Source organism: Haliotis asinina, chromosome 2, assembly GCF_037392515.1.
Source record: "Haliotis asinina isolate JCU_RB_2024 chromosome 2, JCU_Hal_asi_v2, whole genome shotgun sequence".
Taxonomy (NCBI): domain Eukaryota; kingdom Metazoa; phylum Mollusca; class Gastropoda; order Lepetellida; family Haliotidae; genus Haliotis; species Haliotis asinina.
In genome coordinates this window covers 69,058,527-69,083,701 of record NC_090281.1, presented here as the reverse complement: position 1 = coordinate 69,083,701, position 25,175 = coordinate 69,058,527, and the positions used below count along the sequence as shown (strand labels likewise).

Sequence of the window (25,175 nt, the reverse complement as noted above, 5' to 3'; positions counted from 1 at the left end):
TTTTTTTTTACTCCAGTGTTTTATAATATATGGATGTTAATATTTTATGAATAATATAAAACATGATTTCAATAGATGGATCAGTATCATTCTGTATATATACAATGCCTGTATTTACCATGTAACCACACGTGTAACGTATCCAAGGAACGTATAGCTATATTTCACATCAACAGCTCCCACTACCAGTAAGGCTAAATCAAAAAGTGAAATGTTTCTGGGGCATCGGCGCGTCACTCTTCTTTGTGCGCATGAAAATTTTGTATTGCCATTTGAAAAAAATAGTTTCGATTATCCATTTGTACACTACAAGAATGAACGTCTGTAGGAACGAGTGTCACTGAATTTACAACCCATTAACACGTGTTAAACTTCCTAAGCTGTATTTCTGAGAAGAGAAAAAAATAACAATGTGTTCCTGCCGCGTCAAGTTTTTTCTATCAATTTCTTTTTTTAAAAGTCTTGCCGTCCACGTCACTTTTGAAAAAAAAATGCAACCGAGAAACCTTTAATTTGTTTATTACAGCCTAAGGTCTCTAGGATTGCCAAGTTGGTGAAGAGTTTGAGCGTCGAGACGAATTCGATTCTTCACAGGTGTACATAGTTTGACGTATATTTCCTGATGGTTTTTATCGCTCAGTGACTTTGTCCACATTTGGTATTTCTTGTATTACAGTGTTATTTCCTGTCTCTGTGCACATTTTTCTCGCATTAAAAACCATTACACCTCGCATCATACAGTAAGAGGAACTTTTATTAGAACATAATTAGGCTCATATATTCCCATGATGACAGTTAATAACCCATGCCAAAACGCTGAGACCTCGCCTTTAAAGGTAATGAGGTCCATATACTATATGCCTGGATTACACGTACAGACGCTGGCAGTAATCAAACATGGCCTTCCTATGATGTGACGGCAGTGACTGATGGCTTGGCAATAGACATGTAATTAACATCATTAATACCACTGGCTCGCTGTGTTTACAAGTCATAATACGGGGATGAATGTGATACTGACAACTGATGTCGATATTAAATATATGAACGGTTGATATGTTCTTTTTAGCACGGGATATGAGAAGGCAATGTGTCTGTGTGTGTATGTGTGCATGTGTGTGTCCGAGAGAGAGGGAGAGAGAGAGAAAGAGAGTGAGAGGAAGGAAGAGACTGCTGGTGGAATATGGATGGATTGCTAGATAAAGATATCGAATAATATGAAAAATATATAGGAATAAATAATTAAACGGATATCGATGAGTACTGAATATTAGATAAATATAAATAGATATCGGTGAATGAATGAATAAATATCGGCGAATGAATGGATATCGATGGATGAATGAATAATTTTATTTCTGGATATTTATGAATGAATGCATCTATCTATCTAGCTAGCTAGCTATCGACAGTACAGATTATTATCATCTCTCTCTCTCTTTCTTTCTTTCTCTCTCTCTCTCTCTCTATATATATATATATATATATATATTTGTGTGTGCGCGCGCGCGCGTGTGTGTTTGTGTGTGTGATATCCATGAATGAATGTATATCTCTCTACCTATCTGTCTATTCATCCATCCATCCATCATCCATCTATCTATCTCTCTATGAATAAGGAATAAATGAATATATATTGGTGAACAAATAAACATGTACATCCATCAGTAAACCGTGAATATCTATATATCTATGAATGACTGACTGAATGAATGAATAGATATCGGTATCAATAAAGCTACAGTTGCTTAAATGTACAATTTGATAACAATATGGTCTTTTTGACTCACTATCATCGGTTGTCAAAATAAACATAAACAGTAAGAGCACTCACAGTTCTAAGACATAAACAAATTAACAACAAACACCGTTTAAACACGATTTTCCTCCCGTATTCTGAGGTGCACCCATCTCCAGGTAGTTTCCACGATCATCACAAGAACGTGGGGATTAAAAGGATCTGACAGCGTTCCTGCAGACCCCCTTCACCCCCTGGAGGACCCATCTCCAGGAGACAGACGAGACATACAAGTGCCTCACCCACGTAGCGAGGACGCTCACCAAGTCCAACCCACGTGAGTTATAATGTCCCCACTAAGCCAACTGACCTATGTGTATCTACGACTGTCCCCTTCCTACAGAATCCACGAAGAGCGAGTGCTGGCGTTTAAACATGCATTCCCCCCGTGTGCGGCTACTCTGAAGGACATCTTAACCGTTGTTAGTTTAAGTAAAACTTCACTGCTAGCTGGAGTGGCTCTTCTCGTTGGGTGTGTTAAAAATGGTGATAAATGTTCAGCTGGGGCACGTATGTTAATCTTTCTCCCTCCATACATGTGGGGAAACTGTTCATAAAATGTTTATTTGTCAATCTTTTCATGGCGTTCACAAACCTGGTTGAATTGTCATTCCTTAGCAGATGAAAGTTTTCATTCTTGAAGCTGCTTTATCGTTTTATGATTAAAAGAAGATGTGTGTTTATAAAACAAGACTGACAGTCATTTCCCACAGTGAACCAATCACGTTCAATATATAACAATAGAACTTGCTCTAACACGTTTGACATAAGAGATCCACGACTCAAGCTACCTAACCGTCACTTCATAGCAACATACGTATACTAACTTCACGAAAAAACTTGCTTTCTATCGATGCTCAATAGATAGAGATGGGACATGACTGAGGATATCTATAGTTAATTTAATTGAATTTCGCAATTCCAAACGTATGCCATATGAGACTTCATGTCAGTGGACAGGTGAGCGTTCAACTCATGGATGGTAGACTTTGAGGGAGAAAACGGATAATTTGCCTGCGTCTTTAAAGTTTGAACCAGATTCCAGCTGTACGGTTCCTTCACTATGTGAGACACCGCAGTGATACTGCGAAGGGCTTGGCTCTAAAACCAACCCACTGCATAGATGTCTAGAGCTTAGCGTACATTAGGGGTGCCAGAATCTTTGTAGAATTAACTAGTTTCGTGTTACGAGATCACACTCACTCAGCCCCAACTATCACTGACTCACTTATTCACAATGTACGATGATACTCATACGTGGAATATTTTCACGACAATCAAACCGATAACTCAGGTTCTTTTACTGTTTTAACTCACAGCTGAGATAATTTTATGCTACGTAAACATTGTAAATATATTAGTTGTAGTTGCCATAAACAACATTTTTCTTTCCACATATTGTTGGACAGCATGTCACCACAGTACACAACGTTTGGCTGACAATCAAACTGTCGCTTTACTCTTCTACCTTGAACAACGCGGACACGCCATGCTAATCTCAAACTAGTAATATAATTTGTAAAGTTATAGATACCAGGCTTAACTGTTGTGTAAATGAGTGATCACTTCGAGGGAACTTGTATGGACGAACTAAAGAAATAAACCTGGCTTCTGTTGTGTGACAGACATATAATAGTGTTGACGTCTTGATCGGTTTTCTATTGACCACAAAATCTATGGTTCTTAATCAACCTTAAAGGCCTCTACGATCTTTGTAAAGACCTGTTCGGTTTCAAAAAGAGATGGAAATCGCCACGATAGTGGATTTCGATTTCTGTCTCCCCAATATATAGATCTCGTCCAATATAGTCATATCACCTGTCAGTGTGCGGTGTACGTTTACACAAGCTCTCAGTCTTCCGAGTGAAAGATGTCTTTTAATGTTCTTGAGAGGCGATGAGGCAGGGAAATCTGAATGAGTCTGTTTACGGTTTAGAGGGTAATTAGGATAAATTGATGATTTTGTGGTATTTCGTAATGAAATAACAGACTCTGTGGTGACTAGCGATGGCAACTTCTATGGTTCTTGAAAGGGAATTCAAAATTGTCATTTTGGCGAGCTTACATGATAGGGAATATCATTAAACTAGTAGCAGGGTAAGAGTTACCATGTGTCTAGGGTTGGGGTGTTGATGGGTGGCTTTTAGCATGGTGGGGTGACGTGCCATTGTGGGATGCTATGTAGAAGGGTTCGTTTTGCGCGGGGGACAGAATTATTAACTTTATGTGCCAATCGATTCAAATCAAAATGGTGCCTGTTCACAGAGTTTAGGGAAAGAAACATTCGCACAGGATTGGTTGGCTGGCTTGTTGTTTAACACCGCACTCGACAGTACTTCAGCTATATGGAGGCGGTTTGTAAATAATCGAGTCTGGACCAGATATTCCAGTGATCAACATCATGAGCACAATTTTACGTAATTGAGATACGATGAAATGTGGCAACCTAGTCAGCGAGTATGACCACCTTTGGTCGCCAAACATGGGTTGCTGAATTCGGGTCTTCGGCTCAAGAATCTACGACCACCAGTGAGATGACAATGTGTTGAATGAACCATTCTCTTCTTTCATACAATAAACTGTCAAAAAAGAATAACAGAGTGCATTTTATACAAAAATTGAGAAAAATTGAAAAAAACAAAGCTTACATCTTCCATGCGCATTCGGGGTGCGAAACAAGTATACGTTTGGAACCTGAGCACACTTAATATTCAAAGTATAGTTGTGATTATTATCATGCTATGTTCATATTTCTTTATCTTCATTTATGAAAACTAGGCATTACTTAAGGGTTTAAATATTTACATCGAACTATCTTCCTAACATCGATAAACACATACTGGCACACGCGTAGCTACTAGACCCAGCGGCTCCCACACATAGTTACTTTCATCCGTCTTGAACTAATTTACTCACACATTAAGAGCAATTATTCCAAACGTTTCCAAACATGTAATCAAATTCTATAATGACAAGTGCCTTCGAATAAATTATTGAAATCTTTATGTGAAATCACGCAAACACAGTGGTAGAAGAAACGAGAAGCCGCACGGTCATGTGTATTGAAATGCCGCACATTTTCCATTCATACACTGTTTGTAGTGGGATTAACGCCAGCTTTCATACTACGGAGGGCGCATGTGGATATACAAAACGCTTCACGCACTGGAAGCAAGGGAATTTTAAAGGTAATATAAAGGCCTTTCCGGCTTCAGTGCGGGGTCGATATTAAACGCACTGTCAAGTAACCTTATAACGCGAGCGTGCTGTTTGAGTGAATGTGGAAGAATTTAGGCGAACGATATCAAGGTGGTTTAAGTACAGTTTGTGACACTCTTTTCGGTTTTCCGATGACCTCTTATGATATGACAGGCGACTTGTCTTCTCGAAGACAGCTTGCGTTTACGTTGGTAGCAGTTAAGGGGATGGGTAGGTGGCTCAGTACCCGAGGTTTAACTGGTCGTGGGTTCGAATCTTTGATAGATCACCATTATGAACTTCAAGCACGATGTCAGTGTTCGTGGGATTTATGAACATCACAAAAGACTGCCGCCCTCGGGTATGTGTATTGTACTCCCACATGAGTGAGTGAGTGAGTTTTACGCCACTTTTAGCAATATATCAGCAATATCAGGTCGGGGGACGCTTCACACCTCCTACCCAAGTTGGGAATCGACGTTAACCACCAGGTTACCCAACTGCCTCTAAACTAAACGACATGATAACCGCTACCCGGAGTGGCGTGAGTAATATAAAGCACATTTTGGTATTATTTTATACTTAAAAACGTTCAACTCATTTATCAGTCATCAACATTGTTTGATCATTTTGTCCGTCTGTTGTACAGTGCGCTATACAAGGCTATACAACGTGAGGGTCACTACAACGTGGAGGTCACTGTATTGCTAGACTGCATCTCTTACACCGTGTAGCGCACCTTGGGGTATCATTTCCCCGAGTGTTTTGTGTCCTTTTTTAAACCTCCAGTAGTTGTCAGCTGTACCCAGGTGTCATCTTTTTATACAACCACCTGTGTCTTCCACCTGAAAGGAGGTAATATCTCATTGTACAACAAGACAACACATACATGTATCAGCTGTACTCTGACTGATTCCAGAGCCGTGTACTGAACACGGCGATAATTGTGTCATCTAAAGAGGCAACTAACGGGATCGGGTGGTCAGACTCGCCGATTTGGTTGACACGTTATCCTAGCCCAGTTGCACAGATCGATGTCCATGCTGTTGATCATTGGGTCGTATGATTTTTTTTATAGACCGTAGCCATATTGCATTGATATTGCGACATCCAGCTGAAAGTGCTGAACACGTCAGATACAGCGTCAGTGTCAGGAGATGAAGCCTTGCACTGAACCTCCGGCCAGACGAGGGAAGGAAAAAAGAAGCCTTAAAGATGATCCTTGGCCAGGAATACCTTCAGCTGCCAGGAAATGTTGATAAAAGATGTGATGTTTGTAAAGATAATCGCCGACTTACTACACGTCACAAGGACTATACAGTAGGCATTACTCCTAACACAGCTGAGAACACTCCTAACACAGCTGAGAACACTCTGAAGGAATAAGCCATGACAAGGTTTCAACTGCTGGATATCAAGGACTCTGAGTCCTGGTTAGGAACCGCCTCGGTTCACGATCCTTTTTAGAAATTAAAGATTTTTTTCCCACTTTTCAGTCTGCCAGACGGTCTAGTTTGTAAAACAATATTTCCGTGTTAGACACAAACTCTCAGTGAGTGTCATTATCGTTCAGAGTATTTGCTACTCAATCGATTATGTCAGAGCGTTAAAGTTTCTTGTGTATATTTGACTTGAACTTTGTAGGTGCTTAAGCTACAAGTAAGCATAGATCGTCCATATCATGCATCAACATCTGGTGTAGAAAGGCGGTTTATCTGACATGTTTGCTGTAGGTTTAGTAACGGGTATGCTCATATATTCGGGTATAAGCCCCCGTACTTAATACCCGTAGATAGACATACCCTCAACCCTCGATACATTACACAGATAGCCGTACGTTATTGTCCGAGGCGTGTGTATCAAGCGGTCCAACTCGCCAACCCAATTATTCGGTTGATAATTATTGAGAATCTCGTGAACACTTCTGAAAAGCAAAAATAATTACTTACAAACCTCCAAAACATTAAGTTCGTCAAAACAACATCTCTCCCACACTCCCGCACACACAGGCAGATCACGTACACGCACAAAACACATATTAATTCCGGACCACATAACACTACTATCGTACAACCTTTAAAATAATATATATATATCGCGTACGTCTCCTAAAAAGATATATTACGGGGTATTTATTGAGTGGTGTTGATTACTTATCTGCAATGGTGTTCAACACTCGAGCAATTGTTCACTTCTGGGCGAATCGACGTCTGTTTCTTACGTTTGGCCTTTTGTTCATCGCCACACTCAGTAACATTCCAGCTATATGGCGGCGGTCTGTATGTAAGTAGTGGAACCTAGACCAGACAAACCAATGATCAACAGCATGGACATCGACCTACACAACTGCAATACGATCACACGTTTCAACCAAGTCAGCGAGTCTTGGAATGGAGGATTATCTGTCCTGAGTGAACCAGTGTTGAGGTTTAACGCGTTCCACGTTGTTATTAGGATATGTTCTAATTATATCACTTGAGCTTACTCTTAAACAGTGTTCTTGAACAGATCCCCTTAAGGACAAAACTTTATGGATGAGCAACGTCTTCAATCAGGTGGAACGACTTTTCGATACAGCTTATTGTATCGTTGTCAAGCAAGTAAGACAACTATACAAACTGCTGTATCGAAAAGTCGCCCAACCTGATTAAAGAAGTTGTTCATCCATAAAGTTTTGTCCTTATCTGATTCACCAACTTCTAAACACCAACTCTCAAAGAAGTCAGATCCCGATAGTTGCCTTTTACGACAAGCAGTGGTTCCTGAAGATCAATTCTAACCCGGATCCTGACGGGTCCGACCTCAGTAATTCAACTTTGTTTCCACTATCCCGTTCAACACATTTGCACTACCAAGGCCAATTCACACTCAAGGGTCTCGCAAGCAAGAACTTCAACCACTGAGCTACCCAACGCTGACCTTAACCTCTCACAGCTAAACTCACAACTCTCTGATAATTCTCACGGTTAAATACACAGGTCACAATCTTGAGAAGCTTGCATGGGCGATTAATGACTATGTAAGATAGGACACGACCACGTTTTGGCGTGTGACATTAGGTATCTCCAGAGAAACCCCAGACTACACATTTGATTAATTTCCACTAGGGAATATCTTAGTAGCATATGAAGGAATGTATATCATCTGTATACTAGAGCTTAGCTTGACAGAATAGAAGTGTTTACGACGGTAATAACATTAAACCTTTGCGCTGATAACACTTTTTTTTTCAGCAATAGCCATTGAACGTACTCCTGATAATGTTGAGGACATACAAAAACTGACTTTTATTGATTTTTTTTTAATTCATTATATCCGATGTCAACACTTTGAGAGTTCTAAAACACACCCGTAATATATTGAAATCAAATCTTATAGCACACATGTCGACGACTACAATGCCTTTAAAGGTAGCTTACAGTCATTGGTATAATCGGAACTGTTGAAACAAACTTTGAAGTCTGTAACACTGTTCATTGAATTACCTTAATGAAAACCCAGTTTATTCTATCGTGGCTAGAAAACATAATAAAACGAAACAGGCGTGGCCAGTTTCAAATATATGGTAACATCAAAACAAAAAACTATTTCCTGGTTATCCAGTCAAATCCCACAGAATCATTTATGCCTTATTTATCGCCCTCAGGGTGAAGGTATAGCCTTCGAGCGTTATGAGTTGTGGTTTATTCTGGTTGGCTACCGTTTCTTGGAATCGAGGATTATCTGTCCTGAGTGAACTAATGTTGAGGCTTGACGCAATTCCATGTTGTTAGTAGGATATGTTCTAATTATATCATTTGAGCTTACTCTTAAACAGTGTTCTTGAACAGTGGCACACTACGGACATAACGTTTATGCCAGGGTGCATCAGCAGAATGTGGATTCGAATCCTACAATGGAGACGCGAGTGGCGATTTTGATTTAGCTGAAATGTTGTCAGTAGCGGCGTAAAACAATACACAGGAACCTCAAGTATCAGTATCAGATTAACAACATACTATAATGTATTGTACGAATTTATATGCTGCTGCAAACAGGATGATATACGTGTTGGTGTTGACATACACCACTGAGGCTGTACACAATTCAAAGTCAACGAGATAACTCAGTACACGAGAGGCTAAGTTTGTTTATTTATAGTACGTACAAATAACAACAATGTTCCTACACTGTACACAAGGTTTTTACCCAAAGCGAAATGTCATGACTGTCGTTACCAGCAACGTCTCATTGTGCAATATCTTTTAGCTATATGGCGGCGGTCTGTAAATAATCGAGTCTGGACAAGACAATCCAGTGATTGAAATCATGAAAATAGATCTACGTAATTGGGATACAATGGCCTGTGTCAACCAAGTCATTAGTTGCCTCTTACGGCAAGCACGGATGTAGACGACCAATGCTACAAACTATCGACTGTATTTCTTACAGGAATATAACGCACGGGTCACAGGTCACAGATTAATTGGGGTAGTCGGGTACTCTTCTGGTTAAAGCGTTCCCTCGTCACGAAGAAGACCCGGGTTCGATTTCCCACATGGGTTCAATGTGTGAAACCCATTTCTGGGGTTCCCTGCCGTGATTTTGCTGGAATGTTGCAAAAATAGCGGCGAAAAATTATACCCACTCACAGATCAATCTGCATCTCTAATTCATTATTCGCATGCGTTCTCGTTCAGGTATTGCCTCCCAGTCGGCAGTCCTCTCAAAGTATACACGTGGCGGATGCTGAACCTTGGACTTGAACAGACACACAGCAGCAATGATGGCCAGAAGGATGATAACGGCGAAGGAGACTGACACGTACGTCTTGTTGAAGGTGTATTCGTTGTTATTGACAGAATTGTTGTCATTGACAGAATTACTGTTATTGACTGCGTCATTGCTTCTTATTGGGTTCACAGCGATGTACATCATAACGGTAAGCCCTTTGTCAGCCAGGGCGGCGATGTGGGCACCATCGCCCTCAGGAACAGATATTGCAATAATTCTTTCATCTGTAACAAAAGAATAAATATAAGTTACAGAATGTAATTCTCTTTATTGTGTGAATGAGGACATAGTCAGTATGTCCAAAGTGCTGCGATTTCCTCTGTAGAGTTGCGCACCTTGGCCGTTCCAAACAAACTAAGTTTCTCGAGGTGATTAGCCTCTTCTTCTGTTCATTATTGACCTACCAAATATATCTATACATACTTAGAAAGAGCCGTTAATACCACAGTTTGGACTATCCCAACCACATATATGAGAGAATCTAAAAAAAACCAAACTATCAAATCTCAACCAGGCAAACTAATGACTGAAAGCATGAGCAATATAATACACACACTGTCTGATCCTCAATCCATCTCTCACGACCACTCTCACAAACAATAGGACTTCATCCACAACAACTCCTCACAGCATCTGTTATTTGAAGACCAGCCACTTAATATTCAGGTCAGATCGTGCTAAGGGAGAGGTTTTGGTTGAACACGTTTTTTCACCAAACACCGAAGACATCCTTCTCTAGAAAGGAGAGCCTAGCTGAAACAAGCTGTCTTTAAGTACTAAAAGATAGTACTCCTGCAGACGACGATCTATGCTGGGAGTGCAAAAGCATGATTCTTTTCAAAACGCGTACGTTTACCCCTTGTAAATACCTGCGTGTTATCAAAAGAAGTCGTATAATGGAAGCTGCTGCAGCTGCTGTTGCTGCTCCTCCTCCTGCTGCTACTACTACTACTACTACTACTACTACCACTTCTACTATCACTTCTATGACGGCTACCATTCCGACTATATGACAGCGCTGTGTAAAAAATGGAGTATGAACCAGATAATGACTTGCTTCAACCGAGTCAACGACTCTAACAAGGCGATACTGTCAGTGTTCTCAAAATGACTAGATACTTCTCAAGATAAGACCAAAACGCTTGGGTATACAAACTAGATCCAAATTACCTACCACCATGTTCCACGAAATGCATATCCTTCCAAGCAGGACCACTACCATAGACGACAATGGCGGAGGCATTGTATTCTTCAGCCGTGGTTCTCGTCCCTGACATGGGGCACTGGCCATGGGCGACCAAGGCCACCCACTTCACGTCTGGTACTGCCATACTGTAATCATCACAGCCGACAGATTTAACGTGGACGACAACACCACTCACATGTTGCGACATTGTCGACGTAACACCATCTACAAATCTTCCCTTGTCGCTTTCATACCATAGCGTGTCATTGGTTGTCTCCTGTTTGTAAGATATATTGAAATACACCTTGTACTGTGTCTCTGCCAGCGTCGTCTCTAGAAACGGCGATAGTATCAGCATCACCATTGTCATCTTGAAGAAGAGACTTGTCTTTCGTAGCCATATTGGATATTTGATTGTTTCTGGGACAGTTCTAAAACCATTGTCCATTCCGTTACAACAACTCTTCATGGTGGGACTTCCAAGCCCCGTATTAGTACATAATGACTTCTGCACTTTTTCCTGTCGTGTGAGGTAAATGTATGGTCTATTTTAATCACCACTGGTCATCGTGATTCATAACGTTATACCGTCAGTGTTTTTGATTTTAGCGTTGAATTCCATCTGCAACAACAAACTGACACTTGATGGTGTGTCTTGAAACAGTAATATATCTTTTAAACAGTCTAATATAGAACACATTATGTAGTTTTGGCCGCTACGACCCGAAACACGTTCAGTTCTCGAGTGACGTCACGCTATTGACATTGCCTTACAACGGTAATCTGTGAAGGTCACAACGAAGGTGAGGCGACGTCAAGAGGGTTTGTTCAGTTTATGCGCATGCTAATGTGGGCACGTTTGCACTTCTCACACACACACTTAGTCTTGCATTCAGAACTATACAGCACTGTCCATTTTTAGAAGTGAGTTCTTCTTTTCTGTAAAAGGGTTAACACTCCCGTACCTTAAATCGGAATTTGAACACCCGTCGTTTACAATGAGATAAATGTGGGTGTGACTTCAACAATATTGTATCCACTTCTATTTTTCTATACCGATGATATTTTCAATAGTTACCGTTCACTTAACAAATGATCCAAACATTTTAATGAAACAGCTTAGGAGAAAAAGACTAACAACACAGTCGAATGACAAATGGAATGCAAGTGAGAGAAATTTTTGTCAGAACTTAGTTGAAGTAAAATGATTGACACTTGCAGTAACTGGTCGAATCTGGCATAGTGAAACCATGACCGGCGGGAGGGGTGTTTGCTTAGATTAGGCACTTAACCACCAGCTACTTAAAGTAGGTGGGCGAGACTTCTAGTCATCAGACATCCGTTCATTTCGTCATTCATAACAATCATTTTGTCTAGGACTCAGAGGGGCTAATGATTTTGTTGATATAAATGAAACCCTCTTTTAAAATGGTGATGTCGACTGTGACATAGTAAGATCAGTGAGTTTACAGAGTGTACAGTGACTGTCTTACTACAGAGATCCACCTAATGGAATTCTCAACCTCAACACACACCTCGCACACCTGAAAGATCGGTAGCAGTCTCGCCTGTAGGGACTGGGTAAGTTCAGTTTTACGCCTGTTTTAGCAATATCCCAGCATTATCACAGTGGAGGACACCATAAATGAGCTTCACACATCGTAACCATGAAGGGAATCGAACCTTCTGTTTGGGTGACGAGCGAACAACTTAACCAGTAGGCTACCCCCACTGCCCGCTCTCGCTAGTAGTGGCAGCAACAGCCTGAATTTGAACACTCGTGCACGTGCACTCATTGACGTCACGTGAGAACATTGAGCGAAGTAACAGTATCGTAATATCGATATATTCAGGAAATAGTAAAGTTTAGTCGAAGATTGTTTGTGTTAATTATTAAAGTTTGATTCTAAAATGAGTTTTCCATAAATCCCAGATGTATAGTCGTGTTTGAAGAAATAACTGTAATTTTATAATAATTGTTATTTCACCCGTTTGTCAAAAATCAGCTGTTGTTATTCAAACAGACAAATTATACCCCACACACAAATACAATTTTGTTGAAAAGATCTGTTTGGCTTTGAGATCTATGATTATACATCAAAACACTAAAACGGAATTTTAAAAGTTCTTCTGGTTTGTTCTTTTTAACGGTATCTGAGCCAAAAATGGTTCTAGCCTTAGTCATCAGTCGCATCGACTATTGCAACTCCTTACTTGTTGGTGCAACCCAAACCCAAATACACAATCTTTAGCGCATTCAAGATGCAGCTGCTCGAAATGTCACGAAATCCAGAAAATACTTTGAAGTTAAGCTTCTCTCTCCATTCCCTCCACTGGTTGCCGATCCAGTACAGGATACAGTATAAACTTCTGTGCCTAACGTTTCAATGCCTCTCTCGATCTGCTCCTTCATATCTTGCTGCTTCACTGACCGTTCATCAACCTTCTCGAACATTCCGCTCCCTGGGCATCAACAGCCTGGAATCAACTGCCTCAACATCTGCGGGATTGTAATGAACTCTCCAATTTCAAGTTCCAACTAAAAAACCCTTCTCTTCAAAACTGCCTTTTCCCTGTAGCTTTCCTCTCCTCCATTAGTGTCTGCGCTTTGAACATGTATAACACATGGAAAAATGCGCATTATAAGTATATTATTATTAATAATAATACGGACTTTTTACTGTACAACTCGGTTGTCAAATGGTGTTGACATCCAAGAAATTGTGATATTTGTTTGTTTGTTTGTTTGCTTATTGTTCGACGCCGCCCTCAACAGCATCCCAGCTCTATGATTCTGAAGATAATCGAATCTGGACCAAACAATCCAGTGGTCAACGGCATGACCATCGATTTATGCAGTTGGGATGCAATGACATGTGTCAAACAAGTCAGCGATCCCGATCCCGTTAGTCGTCTCACAAGCCGAGAATGTTGAAGATCAATTCTAACCCGGATCTTCACGGGTCGAGAAAAGAGTTGAACGAAACAGGCTAAGACTACATGTAGAAACGTATCAGACCGGGGAAACTGACATTGAGTTCAAAGTAAACTTCCTCTACCACCTACACTATCAGTCTACAAGCGACAAGATATACTGATTCAGTCATAACATCTGTATTGTCTTGTTACTGATACAGAACTTCGGGCCATATAATTTAGATTATATTCTTTAAGAGGCGTATTGCTTCATTTGATTCCAGGGTAGGTCCTCATTAGCCCATACGAGGCGACTAACGGGATCGGGTACTTTCTGACTTGGTTGACACATGTCATCGTATCCCAAATGCTTAGATCTATGTTCAGGCTGTTGATCACATGTTTGTCTGGTCGAGACGCGATTATTTTGAGTCAGTCTCCATATAGCTAGATTATTGCTGAATGCGGCGTAAATCAACAAACCACAGTCGACCAGTGCTGACTAATGAGTGAGTGAGTGAGTTTAGTTTTAAGCCGTACTCAGCAATATTCCAGCTATATGGCGGTGGTCTGCAAATAATCGAGTCTGGACCAGACATTCCAGCCTGGCCACCAGATCCCGTTAGTCGCCTCTTACGGCAAGCTTAGTCACCTTGTGTGGCAAGCATAGGATGCTGAAGACCTATTCTTCTCCGGATCCTCACTGGTCTGGTGCTTAAAGCCAAAGACCCGGGTTCGATTCCCCACATGGGTACAATGTGTGAAGCCCATCTGTGGTGTTTCCCGCCGTGATATTGCTGGAATATTGCTAAAAGCGGTTTAAAACTATACTCACTCGCTCACCTTTGATACAAAATAATTGGAGTAAAAATCATAAGCTTCATTCACAATATGTAATACATATTTAGAGTGAGTTTGTTGCCATATTCGTCAAAAAAAAAATGGTATGAATGGGACACAATATACAGAAAAGTCCGGTTATAACGAACTTAAAGGGGCCACTAATGGTAGGTAACCATAAGTTCGTTATACGAATTCCAACTACAACGCCAGCGAATGTCTGCAAATACTGTGTGCATCGTAAAACTAAACTCGCTCACTCACTCCGGCTAAAATTTGAAGCAGTGGCTTGGACAAATGAAATTATTAAAAAAAAGATAAAATGATAAAAACAAACAAACAAACAAAACCCCAAAACAAGACATACATGTAAAACTACAACTGTACGTTATGAAGATGTATGTGAATGAGAGAGGGTTCGACTAATAGACTCTATTTCGGTTGTAATGTGTCGGTGTGATGGCGCGATGTGCCTTTACAACTCTATCACGACGGGGCCGTGAAAGCAAATAACGTATTAACGACCCATAATTACGGGTGGTACATAAAATGCGTAATTTAAGTGTTATTTGCACTATTACTAAACCCACTTGAATGCCTAACAGCAACTTGGGAGTTGCTAGAGGACTCCCTAATCTTACCGTCCTCACCGGACAAAGTACTGGTCCATTCATCCGCTCAATCCTGATGGCTGCCTTTTGTAAAGTCGTTTAACACGCAACACAATAAGGTTCGATGTTCAGAAGCCAGGCACTTGCAGCTTCACGCAGCTGTAATGGGTCAGTGATTGTGTAGGATTATCTAGGGTGAGGCCTGACTCAGGTAAGTGCGGAGCCCCACATACAATGATAATGGTAATGGGTTATGTGGGTGTTCCTGAAACCGCGAGATAATCATAACGGATGTGCAACATTTCATAAGTGTAGTTGCTTTCATCGTTAAATGATGTAGTGGCTTGTGGCATCCTGAAAGATATATTTTACTGAACAAGGCGGAAGATGTTTGTAGATTTAAAGGAAGATATAATCACATGAGACTGTCCCCATCTTGGGGTAGAGGACAGCTATTGATCACGACACAAAGCCGGATGTTCCGATCAGTGCAGGATCTGTGTCCCGTTCCTCATGGCGACCGTAGTACTACGAAAGTCGTAAGTCAATGATAAAGTGTTGGAGTTACGACTGCCGGAGTGCTACGATCGCCTTGAGGAACGGGCCTGCCCTATACGTTGGACACCGTGACGATTATCGTCAATCACATTAACAAAGGAACTTTATTCCTGCCATATTGATGTCTTCATTCAGATGCTGCTGGTAATAGAATTGATATTTCATATTTCAGTTAAGGTTCTGCATCACCCACCTACGACATGATGCATTCCTCAGGGACCAGCGTGACCAAAGGCTCAGTGCTGTGAGTCAGTTTAGGACGCTCCTATCAATATTCAAGCAGTATAGGGGACGGGATAGAGATACCAGAACTCAGTACAAATAATATCTTTCATCCTGGGCAGGGAAACGCAGCTTGACGAGATCCTTGGGGGTAGTGGGGTAGCCTAGTTGTTAAAGGGACTCGTCATGCTGAAGACCTGGGTTCGATTCCCTACATGGGTACAATGAGTGTTGTCCATTTCTGGCGTCCCCGCCGTGATATTGCTGGAATGCTGCTAAAAGCGGCCTTGAACCATACTCATAAGTTGTGTAATCATGTCTTCAATGTCTTCATCATAACAGACGTGCGGACCGTAGTGGTGCGTATTGATTGCTGGAGTCAGCAAGTGAAGCTATTATGTCACTCAAAGAACATTCGTCTCAACTCAGACAAACTTATGCTTCGCACAAAAGAAGCTGCCATCATAGGATATCTCTGAGTCTTCTGATATATGCAAGCCATTACGTCAGCTCACGACGAATGACTGTTGGGATTGGAACCATGCACACAATGAAGTCTTCAGTACTGAAGTACTATGGCAGTGAAGAAGATTTGACACTACAATGTGATGCTTCAGACACGACTTGGTGCAACCATCCTGCAGTGTGGCCAACCCATCGCATATGGAAGCAGAGCTCTCACTCAGACGGAGAAAAACTGTGCCCAGATTGAGAAAGAATTGCTGAGCATAGTTTAAGGCTTCTCCAAATTCCACTAGCTTGTAAATGGGTGCACGGTTACTGTTGAAAGTGATCACAAACCCCTTGTGAACATTCAGCACAATCTTCTCCTCGCAGCACCCAAGAGACTCCAGAGGATGATTCACTCACTTTAGAACGACTACTAAATTGTCTTCAAACGAGGCCAGGACATGCATCCTGCTGTCACGCTGTCACGCATATACTTACCTCAATTTAAACTTTCAGATCAACACAAGATGGAAGAAAAAGAAGTGCAATCAATTAGAATGGTTGAATATTTACCAGTCGTGGATGAAAGACTGGAAACTATTCAGGCTGAAAATGAAGTGGATGAGCCACTACAAGCTGTCAAATCCACGACACAGTCATCATGGCCAAACAAACAGAAAGAAATTCCAAATCTGGCAGCTCCATACTTTCACTTCCAAGTTGAACTCTCAATCAAGCATGGGATCATATTCATAGATGTTGGTGTGAGATTCCCAAAAATCATCGTCCTGAAATTCTCTAGCCTCTGCACTGCTCTCACGTTGGAATAGAATTTTGCTGACGCTGAGCAAAAGAGTGCATCTATTGGCAAAACATGAATTCAGAAACAACTGACTACATCACCAAGTGTGATATCTGCTGAACGTTTGAGATAAAACAAAGAAACGACTTGTATCCCACTTCTGACACCATGTTTAGTTATTGTCGAGTCCCAGATAATCAAGGACAAGAACACTATTGACTCTTCAGCATGACATCTATTGTGGTTGCCGCCATGTACAGGAAGGGAAGAGCACTCACTCTCAATTATGTTATAGTTATCGTAGTGCTCTCGATAGACAATTATCGTAACACTGAGCACACAAGCCGTTCCAAGCTGTTTGATCCAAGCAGTTTGCTGATAATGACATACGAGCAAAGCCACACCTCAGAATAATCAACTGCACCTGCAAGTCTTGTGACGTGCTACTTCTGATACTAACCCTTTGCACATGCCAAATTGTGATATGAGAGACAGGGCCCAGTTTACTTCTGGTACCAAATTTCCAGTGACACGCACATATTAAAAAACACTTAATAGTTCAAATTTGCAGGACTGCCAAATACAACTTTCCTTGACCGAACAAAGTGTATGTCTTTTTTTGCATCACCAATACACTAAGAATCCTTAGCAACCTATTCCTTGAATAAGAAGCATCTTAATTCTCATCCTTATCACCCTTAGATTGAGTCACTGCACCGCAGTGGTGTAGGACGATGCTGATGCTGTAAACCACAGATTTCTGTCCTTGATTATGACAAGTGGTTGTGAAATGGCTCTAACATCACTCACATATGCACACATTTTCAAAGACAGACATTAAGCAAATACAAGCAAACCCATTATCAGTAATTTTCTTTATTCACAAATTTAACAATCATAAATCTTGTATTTTCACTTATTGAAACAACAGTGACACAGAAATATTTTCCCATTTCCTTTTCATTTGCAATGCACTGTCAACACAAGCAGAAAACAGGTGCAATGCTTTGATCTTTTCAAAACATTTGGAGGCAAAGATTACATAAAGCCAGGTGAAAATGTCAACAGGTGAATGCACACTCCATAAGACACAATTGACATTTTTCTGCCAATTGCTTACCTTGAAGCACAGGTTCTGCCTTATTCAAGCTGTGATTAACAATCTACACGTAAAAACAATATTTATGAAAAGCATCTGAAACAAGGAAATGATTATGTTCTTTGGTGAATAAATAATATGTTCATGTGAGAAAAGTAACTTTATTTTGGTAAACTTGTTTGCTATGAATTTCAGCTAACTTTCATGTATTTATATCCTTCATCTTTTGTCTTCATGAAATATATTGAAAGCAGTACATATTGAATTCATATTGTTTTCATTCCTACCAAATTATAAAGTACTGAATATTTTCAACAGAACTAGCATAACATGGGAAAAACAGTTAGTGAAGGTCACCTTCACTGATTGATTTAACACTTAGGTGAAAATGTTAAGTTTCATAATATTTTCTTGTAAAATAAACATATTAAACTACCAACCGAAAAAACATGTCACTTTGGGTTGGGTACAGAAGAAATTAAACTTCAAAACAGTGTTTCCAGTGGTCACACATACTGTTAAATGTTACTATCTTTCAAACTTGATGAATACATATTCCACATGTTGTGTAAATACATACTCATGGAAACAAATAAGGCAACACCTGAAAGTACAGGTGTTCCTTCATTCCTTTCCAGGTTTACTCAGAACCTTTGTATTGCACTGTGGATGAAATTCTGGAAATAAACAAGGGAACACTTGTACATTCAGGTGTTCCCTTACTTCTTGCCATGAATCTGTACTGATATGCTCAGTTGGGTCTGGCAGATGATGAACAGACAGAGTTAAAGACAGAAGCTCAAACTAACAATGTCAAGGTCTGAAAAGTTCACACCAAGGTCAACACATGAACCACTACATTGGAACCAGCAAAAAAGGTAATCTCCACAAAAAATATCACAACTAGCGTAGCACTTTGATGCAAGAATCAACAAACCATTTGAAAAAAAACACAAACATAAATTTCACACTTCTTTCACAAGAAAATAAACAAAATCACCTGACATACTTCTTCTTCTGTTGAGGATCATATATATATATATATATATACATAAACAACAAGTACAATGTTCAAAAGCATCGTTAGTACACCAAGTACCTCTGATGACTCTCATATTGTGCACATTTCTTAAGGCCTCAGTGCATCTCATCATATATTTCTCCATGGCTTTAAGAGTTGTGCCCCCTAATTTTGTTTCATCATCATACATATCATTCAATATTTCAAAGATGGCTGCCATGGTGGTTCTACAGTTGACTGCAAATGAGCCTTGAAAAACCTAGGTTGCAACCTCACAGCTTTCATAAACTAGCCAGAAGTTCTACAGCTTTCACAACCACCTAGGCTTATGTTTGAATATTTCAGATAGCTACATCTCTAAAAACATTTAGTCTCATGAATTTTAAGAAGCCAAGTATTCTTCAACTTCTACTATTTACCTTGTCCAATATGGCAATTGTTAATATACTACCATCAAAAGTTTAGATTCACCAGTGTAAATATAGTCACTTACTTCAGTCAACTGTTTTAACTAATTTTCTTTCTAACTGAAAATATTCCTCACTGGCTAAAGAATACTGTTCATACATGAAGAGATGTTTTTGTAAGACAAATGCGTAATGCTGAAAAGATTGCTGTTGTGAGTTCAATAAATGAGGAAACTCAATGAAACTACATATTTATACATAACTTATAGCAAGTGTTTTCAGTAAGTGAAATATTTTGATGGGGAGTATTTTACATGTTAACATGTAGTTATATTGTATACTTTACAGTTTATTTTCAATCGTCTTTGTGTCTTGTAAGAAAACTGATGGACGAATGCCAGTTTTTAAAAATAAAGTTCCATACTTACTGCACAATATGCTGTAACCTAACTTATGACACTTTAATAAACTTTTTTGTCAAATATTCAGAAACACACATCTGAGAAATTATTTGTTGTTTTAATGTGCAGAAAACATACAGCAGATCGCCCCTGCTTGAAATCAAACATATGTTCTGATGGTCACTCTGCAGTAAATAGCTTACCTGAGCTTACTGAGGTGTCCAACCCATGGCAGACTTTCCCATCAACCAGATTGAACACATCAGCTGTGTCTGATCTAATGAACATGTCTATCTATTTATGACCAAGAATGGAGGTCTATGTTCAAGGTGAAGAAGCAAACGAATCAGTCAATTTCACGTCCACCTTGTTTGCAAACTAGGGCAGATAATATACATTAAAACATGGCAATAACAAGATGCCTGCTCTTGAAACTTGCAAGAATGCATGCAGAAATGCATTTCAAACTTTTTATTACTGACAGTTGCTCCAAGTTGTAAGGGTTAGAAATGAATCTGTGTCATGTTATCACTATCCATGTCTAAAACATAACTATTTTTGCACAATACATGTACTTATTCTTGGAAATTTGACAAGACACTGACTGATGTACTGAAATGTGCTTAGAACTGGAAAGATGTGCCATTGGGCAACCACAGTGTGCTCATGCTTGTTGATTACTTACTTCTTCAATACAAACATTTCCTGAAAATTTGGTTAACTAATAACATTACTGGTTCATATATTGAATGTCTTTGCTGTCCTAATAGCAAGGTAGTGTTGTCACCACTGAGATGGTGATGTCCTAAAGTGAGTGAGTGAGTGAGTGAGTAAGGCTTTGTGCTGCTTTTAGCAATATTCCAGCAGTATCATGAAAGGGACACCAGACGTGGGCTTCACACTCTAAGCCCATGGGGAACTGAACCCTGCATGACGAACAAATCCTTTAACCACTAGGCTACCCTACTGCCCTATTGGAAGTAACCAAGTCAGTTGAAAGTACCTTGTTATTTGAAATAAAAGGCCAGCTTTGAGAAAGGCAGGGAAAGGTGCCAATGACTTGGATGAAAACTTTAAGACTTGGTACAGTGCTCATTAACTGACTATCATAAGAGATGATGATAATTTCAGAGTTCAATACTGGTTGATTCTGGCAATGCAATAAATGTCAACTTGGCTAAATAACAACTGGTGCAATGAGACATGAAGAGATCAGACAAGCAGCTGTGGAGTGACTCCCCACATCACTGGGTCTGAAACTACACATGGGCAGCTAGACCCAGAGAAAACAAGAGAAAGGGATGAACAGCTCATGATTATGTCACTCATAATACAGAACAAACAATAAAACAATCAAATCAACAATGCCATTCATATCAGGCACTAAAGACGTGTCCCTGACAAGTCAACAACAAACAAACGTCTTCCTCTGAACTACCCGTGCTTCTCATACATGAAATACCCTGGCCTATGCAGTACTGTAGGACAGTGGATCACTATGGTAACAGACCTGTAAATCATTCATTCTTAACTGAAACAGTGGAAATAATTTCTACTGGTGCCATTCTTCAGGTCCGTTCTCTGTGTGCTTGTTTCAACCATCCTGAACAAAACTGTAATCAGTAGACCCTGACCACAAACATTTCACACTTTCTGTCCACGGTCCAAATGTGTTTGACTGCACCACACAGTCATTATATTAATTTCAAGCTACTTTATGGACTTCCTGCAAGTAATGTCTTCCAAAGAAACAAAAACGTGAAAAACCAAACCCTTCCCACCCGAGGTTTGGATGTCCTGAAATTTGTCTGATAAATCCTAACGCACAAACATATACAGAAGAACAAAAGCGTCTCTTGGTCAGCAGCAATGGCAGCACACTGACCATCAAACATGTTGGGATATGCCCTTGTCACTGGATGCCCGAGGGACATAGTATTACATATCGGTGTACAAGCAGACTATACAAGGCCAGGAGGCTGGGCCTGATGACATATCTCACTACGTCATCAAACACCCATCAGTGCTCATGCTTTCAACAACTGGTTTGCTGTCTACAGTCACTAGCAATGCTGCTGACATATTGCTCACTGCAGTGTCATTCAAGCACAGTACAAGGTTTGAAGACCAAGGCGAGGCTTATTATGGCTGTATGGGGTAACATATTAACACAGCTAGCTTGGTGAAATGAAACCACATTATGACTTTACGGCTCTAGACTGTTACACAACAATACCAGTCAGTATGTGTGTCTGTGTATTGATTGTACCAGTCTAGTGATGTGTAGCACACACTTCACTTGAAAATCTGGAGTATTCCCAGTCTGATGATAAATAGCCTGAACTTGATTAAAATTAAGTTTGATGTCTTCTGATTTGTGCTGATTCTATCAATTTTATTGTCAGTTCACACACAGTCACAAATTTGGATGTAGATATATGCTGAAAAAAGTATTAAGAGGAGGCAATCTATTTTCACTTTTGTGCCAGTGAGCAAGATTAATTCTGGGCAAAGTCAGTGACAAAGGAAACAAAACAAGAAGACAAAGTCATCAATATCCCCCACAATTGCAAAATATCCTTCATGAATATGTCTACAAGTTTTGGCTATGCCAAATGTTTTGTTGGTGTGTACATAGAAAAGTGGATGGAAAAGTGAAAGGAGCACAACCACCAACTTCAGTCAAAGTCCGACTTGTTGCCATGGAAAAGCCAAAATGTTTTAATCAGAACTAAAAAATTACCAAAAGGCACCAGTACACCAATAGACCAAGCCATGTGCCAAGTGTGGTGATGACACAGTAAACAGTTTTAGAGTTCTGTTCCAGAAAAGAGCACAACCGCCAATTTCAACCCAAGTCAAATTTCTTGCCATGAAAAGCCAAAAATACATTATTCAGAATTCAAAAACTACCAAAAGGCACCAGTACACCACCACATCTATCTATATATCAAGTCTGATGAAGAAATAGGGAACAGTTTTAGAGTTTTGTTGCAGACCAAGAGCACAACCATCAATTTCAGTCAAACTCAAACTTGTTTCCATGGAAGCGCCAAAAATTTTTTATTCAGATTACCAAAACCACCAAAAAGCACCAGTACACCACCAGATCCATCTATGTGCCAAGTTTGGTGAAGAAATATTGAACGGTTTAAAGTTCTGCTCCAGAAAAGATAAATGCGAATGGACATGTGGACACAGAGGGATGGAGCGCAGATAATACCCCTGGCAAAATGCGTTGCGTGGGATAATGATGTCAGTTCTGAAGCTAAGGTGTAGAATGGGTTCAGGGTATCTATCATCATACCATGGACAGGTGCATGGTTAACTGAAGATAAACAAAACAGTTCTAGCATGTAACAGCTCCTATGTACATCTAGCAACTACCTAAACTCTGGATATCTGATAGCAATCCTATAGTCTCGTTGGATCACCAGGACAGTCTACATTCCCTGTTTCAATGAAGTTTAAAATGTATTTCATAATTTCTCATCACAGAACAGCTGACAACTTGTTTAAGTGATATTTTGAAAATCAGGGAACACAAACTTTACAGAAAACTTAGTCATTTTATGATTCTCACATTTCAGCTTGACAATGGTACAAGAATCTGTATTGAAACGTCACACTCAGTGCTGCAGCCAGGATTTCCTTGGAAGTGTACAGTTGGCACATAACGTAAGAAAATGTGGGCCAACAGCCAAAAGTGTTCATGGTCACTATGTGTGGTATTCTTTTCAGATTGTCAGCCAAATAAAAATCTGTAATTCTTGTTTTTGACATTTTGACAGCCAAAAAGATCTGTGAAATGAGCTCCTTGCAGTGTACAAGCTATGTGCAGAGCTTAGGTGGCACTCACTCTGATTCTGGAAGTTTCAATATTTTCAGTTTGATTTCTGAATGTGTGACACAACTTTTAATGAAAATAGAAATATTCAGAACTAATTAAGCACCAAGACAAGTACAATTAGCAGGAATCCAGCAATTACACAATCTGGTTGCAGCGCCACATACTCATGGAATACAGAGATTGTCATCCATAGAGTTTGTTCATTAAAGAACAGCTGACATATATCATGACAGATATCATGACATATATCATGACAGACATCATGACATATATCATGACAGACGTCATGACATCATAAGAATCAAGTTTCAGACTTCTTTGCAATTTTAGATTAAATAAAGTTTTCTGGACATACATGCTCTGAATGGTCATTATTGTTGACAAATGATAATCACTACATCACACGCAAGATACTGGATGTCTTGCTAGAATGTCACACTGGCCAAAACTGAGAAGAAGACTTGAACTTAAACTTGACTCTCTTTTTCTGGTGAACATTTGATGAGCTTGCTGAGCTCCCTACGCTGATGTGATGTGACGGCAAAGTGCAGGGCCCAGAGCACAAGCAGGTTATTGAATGCATTCTTTGAGTCTCCATCAAGGTGTGGACAAAGGCGACAGATGTCCAACAACACCTTCACACTGTCAAATGGGTTAGGAAAAGAGACCTGAAAAGAAATTAAAGATGTCCATGAAAAATGTAGAGCATGATCCATAGAAATCTGAAAGTCCTTAGCATACATCTGTTTTTCACTGCCTACTGTTATGTGTTTATCAGGATACAATAAGTTTTTCATTGAAATGCTTGTACAGTCAAATTGATCCTCAAAACACATTGCCCTGATATGATCATTCAAAGATGACCATGCAGACAAAGCCATATTAGAGAAAATGTTTTCTAAAAATCACAGTCCTTAAAATGTGACATAGGAACAGACATTTCAGCTGGGTTTATGAACCTCTTCTATAAATAAATAAAGTTGAAGACATATATCATCTAGATTAAAGTAAATCACATTTGATGATTGTTAAGCTGGCTGCTG

The 25,175-nt window shown here is 39.9% G+C and overlaps 2 protein-coding genes across 2 annotated transcripts in view; both read right to left on the bottom strand.

The window, feature by feature from the left end:
• Window positions 1–9,643: 9,643 nt before the first annotated feature.
• LOC137271974 (E3 ubiquitin-protein ligase RNF149-like) lies at window positions 9,644–11,424 on the bottom strand. Its single transcript, XM_067804351.1, has 2 exons — window positions 10,944–11,424; window positions 9,644–9,993 (listed from the first exon to the last, which is right to left on the bottom strand). Exons 1-2 carry the CDS (start codon window positions 11,422–11,424, stop codon window positions 9,644–9,646), a joined length of 831 nt encoding a protein of 276 aa, XP_067660452.1.
• Window positions 11,425–18,214: 6,790 nt separating this feature from the next.
• LOC137274208 (gem-associated protein 5-like) overlaps window positions 18,215–25,175 on the bottom strand; it is a 183,713-nt gene continuing 176,752 nt past the window's right edge. The window contains exon 27 of the mRNA XM_067807265.1: window positions 18,215–24,800. Within this exon, the coding sequence (XP_067663366.1) occupies window positions 24,600–24,800 (201 nt within the window). The 3' untranslated portion in view covers window positions 18,215–24,599. The remainder of the gene's footprint in view (window positions 24,801–25,175) is intronic.

Excerpts from the sequence above, each read along its gene's own strand:
- LOC137271974 (XM_067804351.1), bottom strand. The coding sequence starts at position 11,424 with ATGAAGAGTTGTTGTAACGGAATGGACAATGGTTTTAGAACTGTCCCA. Across the intron at positions 9,994-10,943 it reads GCATTTCGTGGAACATGGTG|ATGAAAGAATTATTGCAATA; the intron begins GTAGGTAATTTG and ends CTTTTGTTACAG.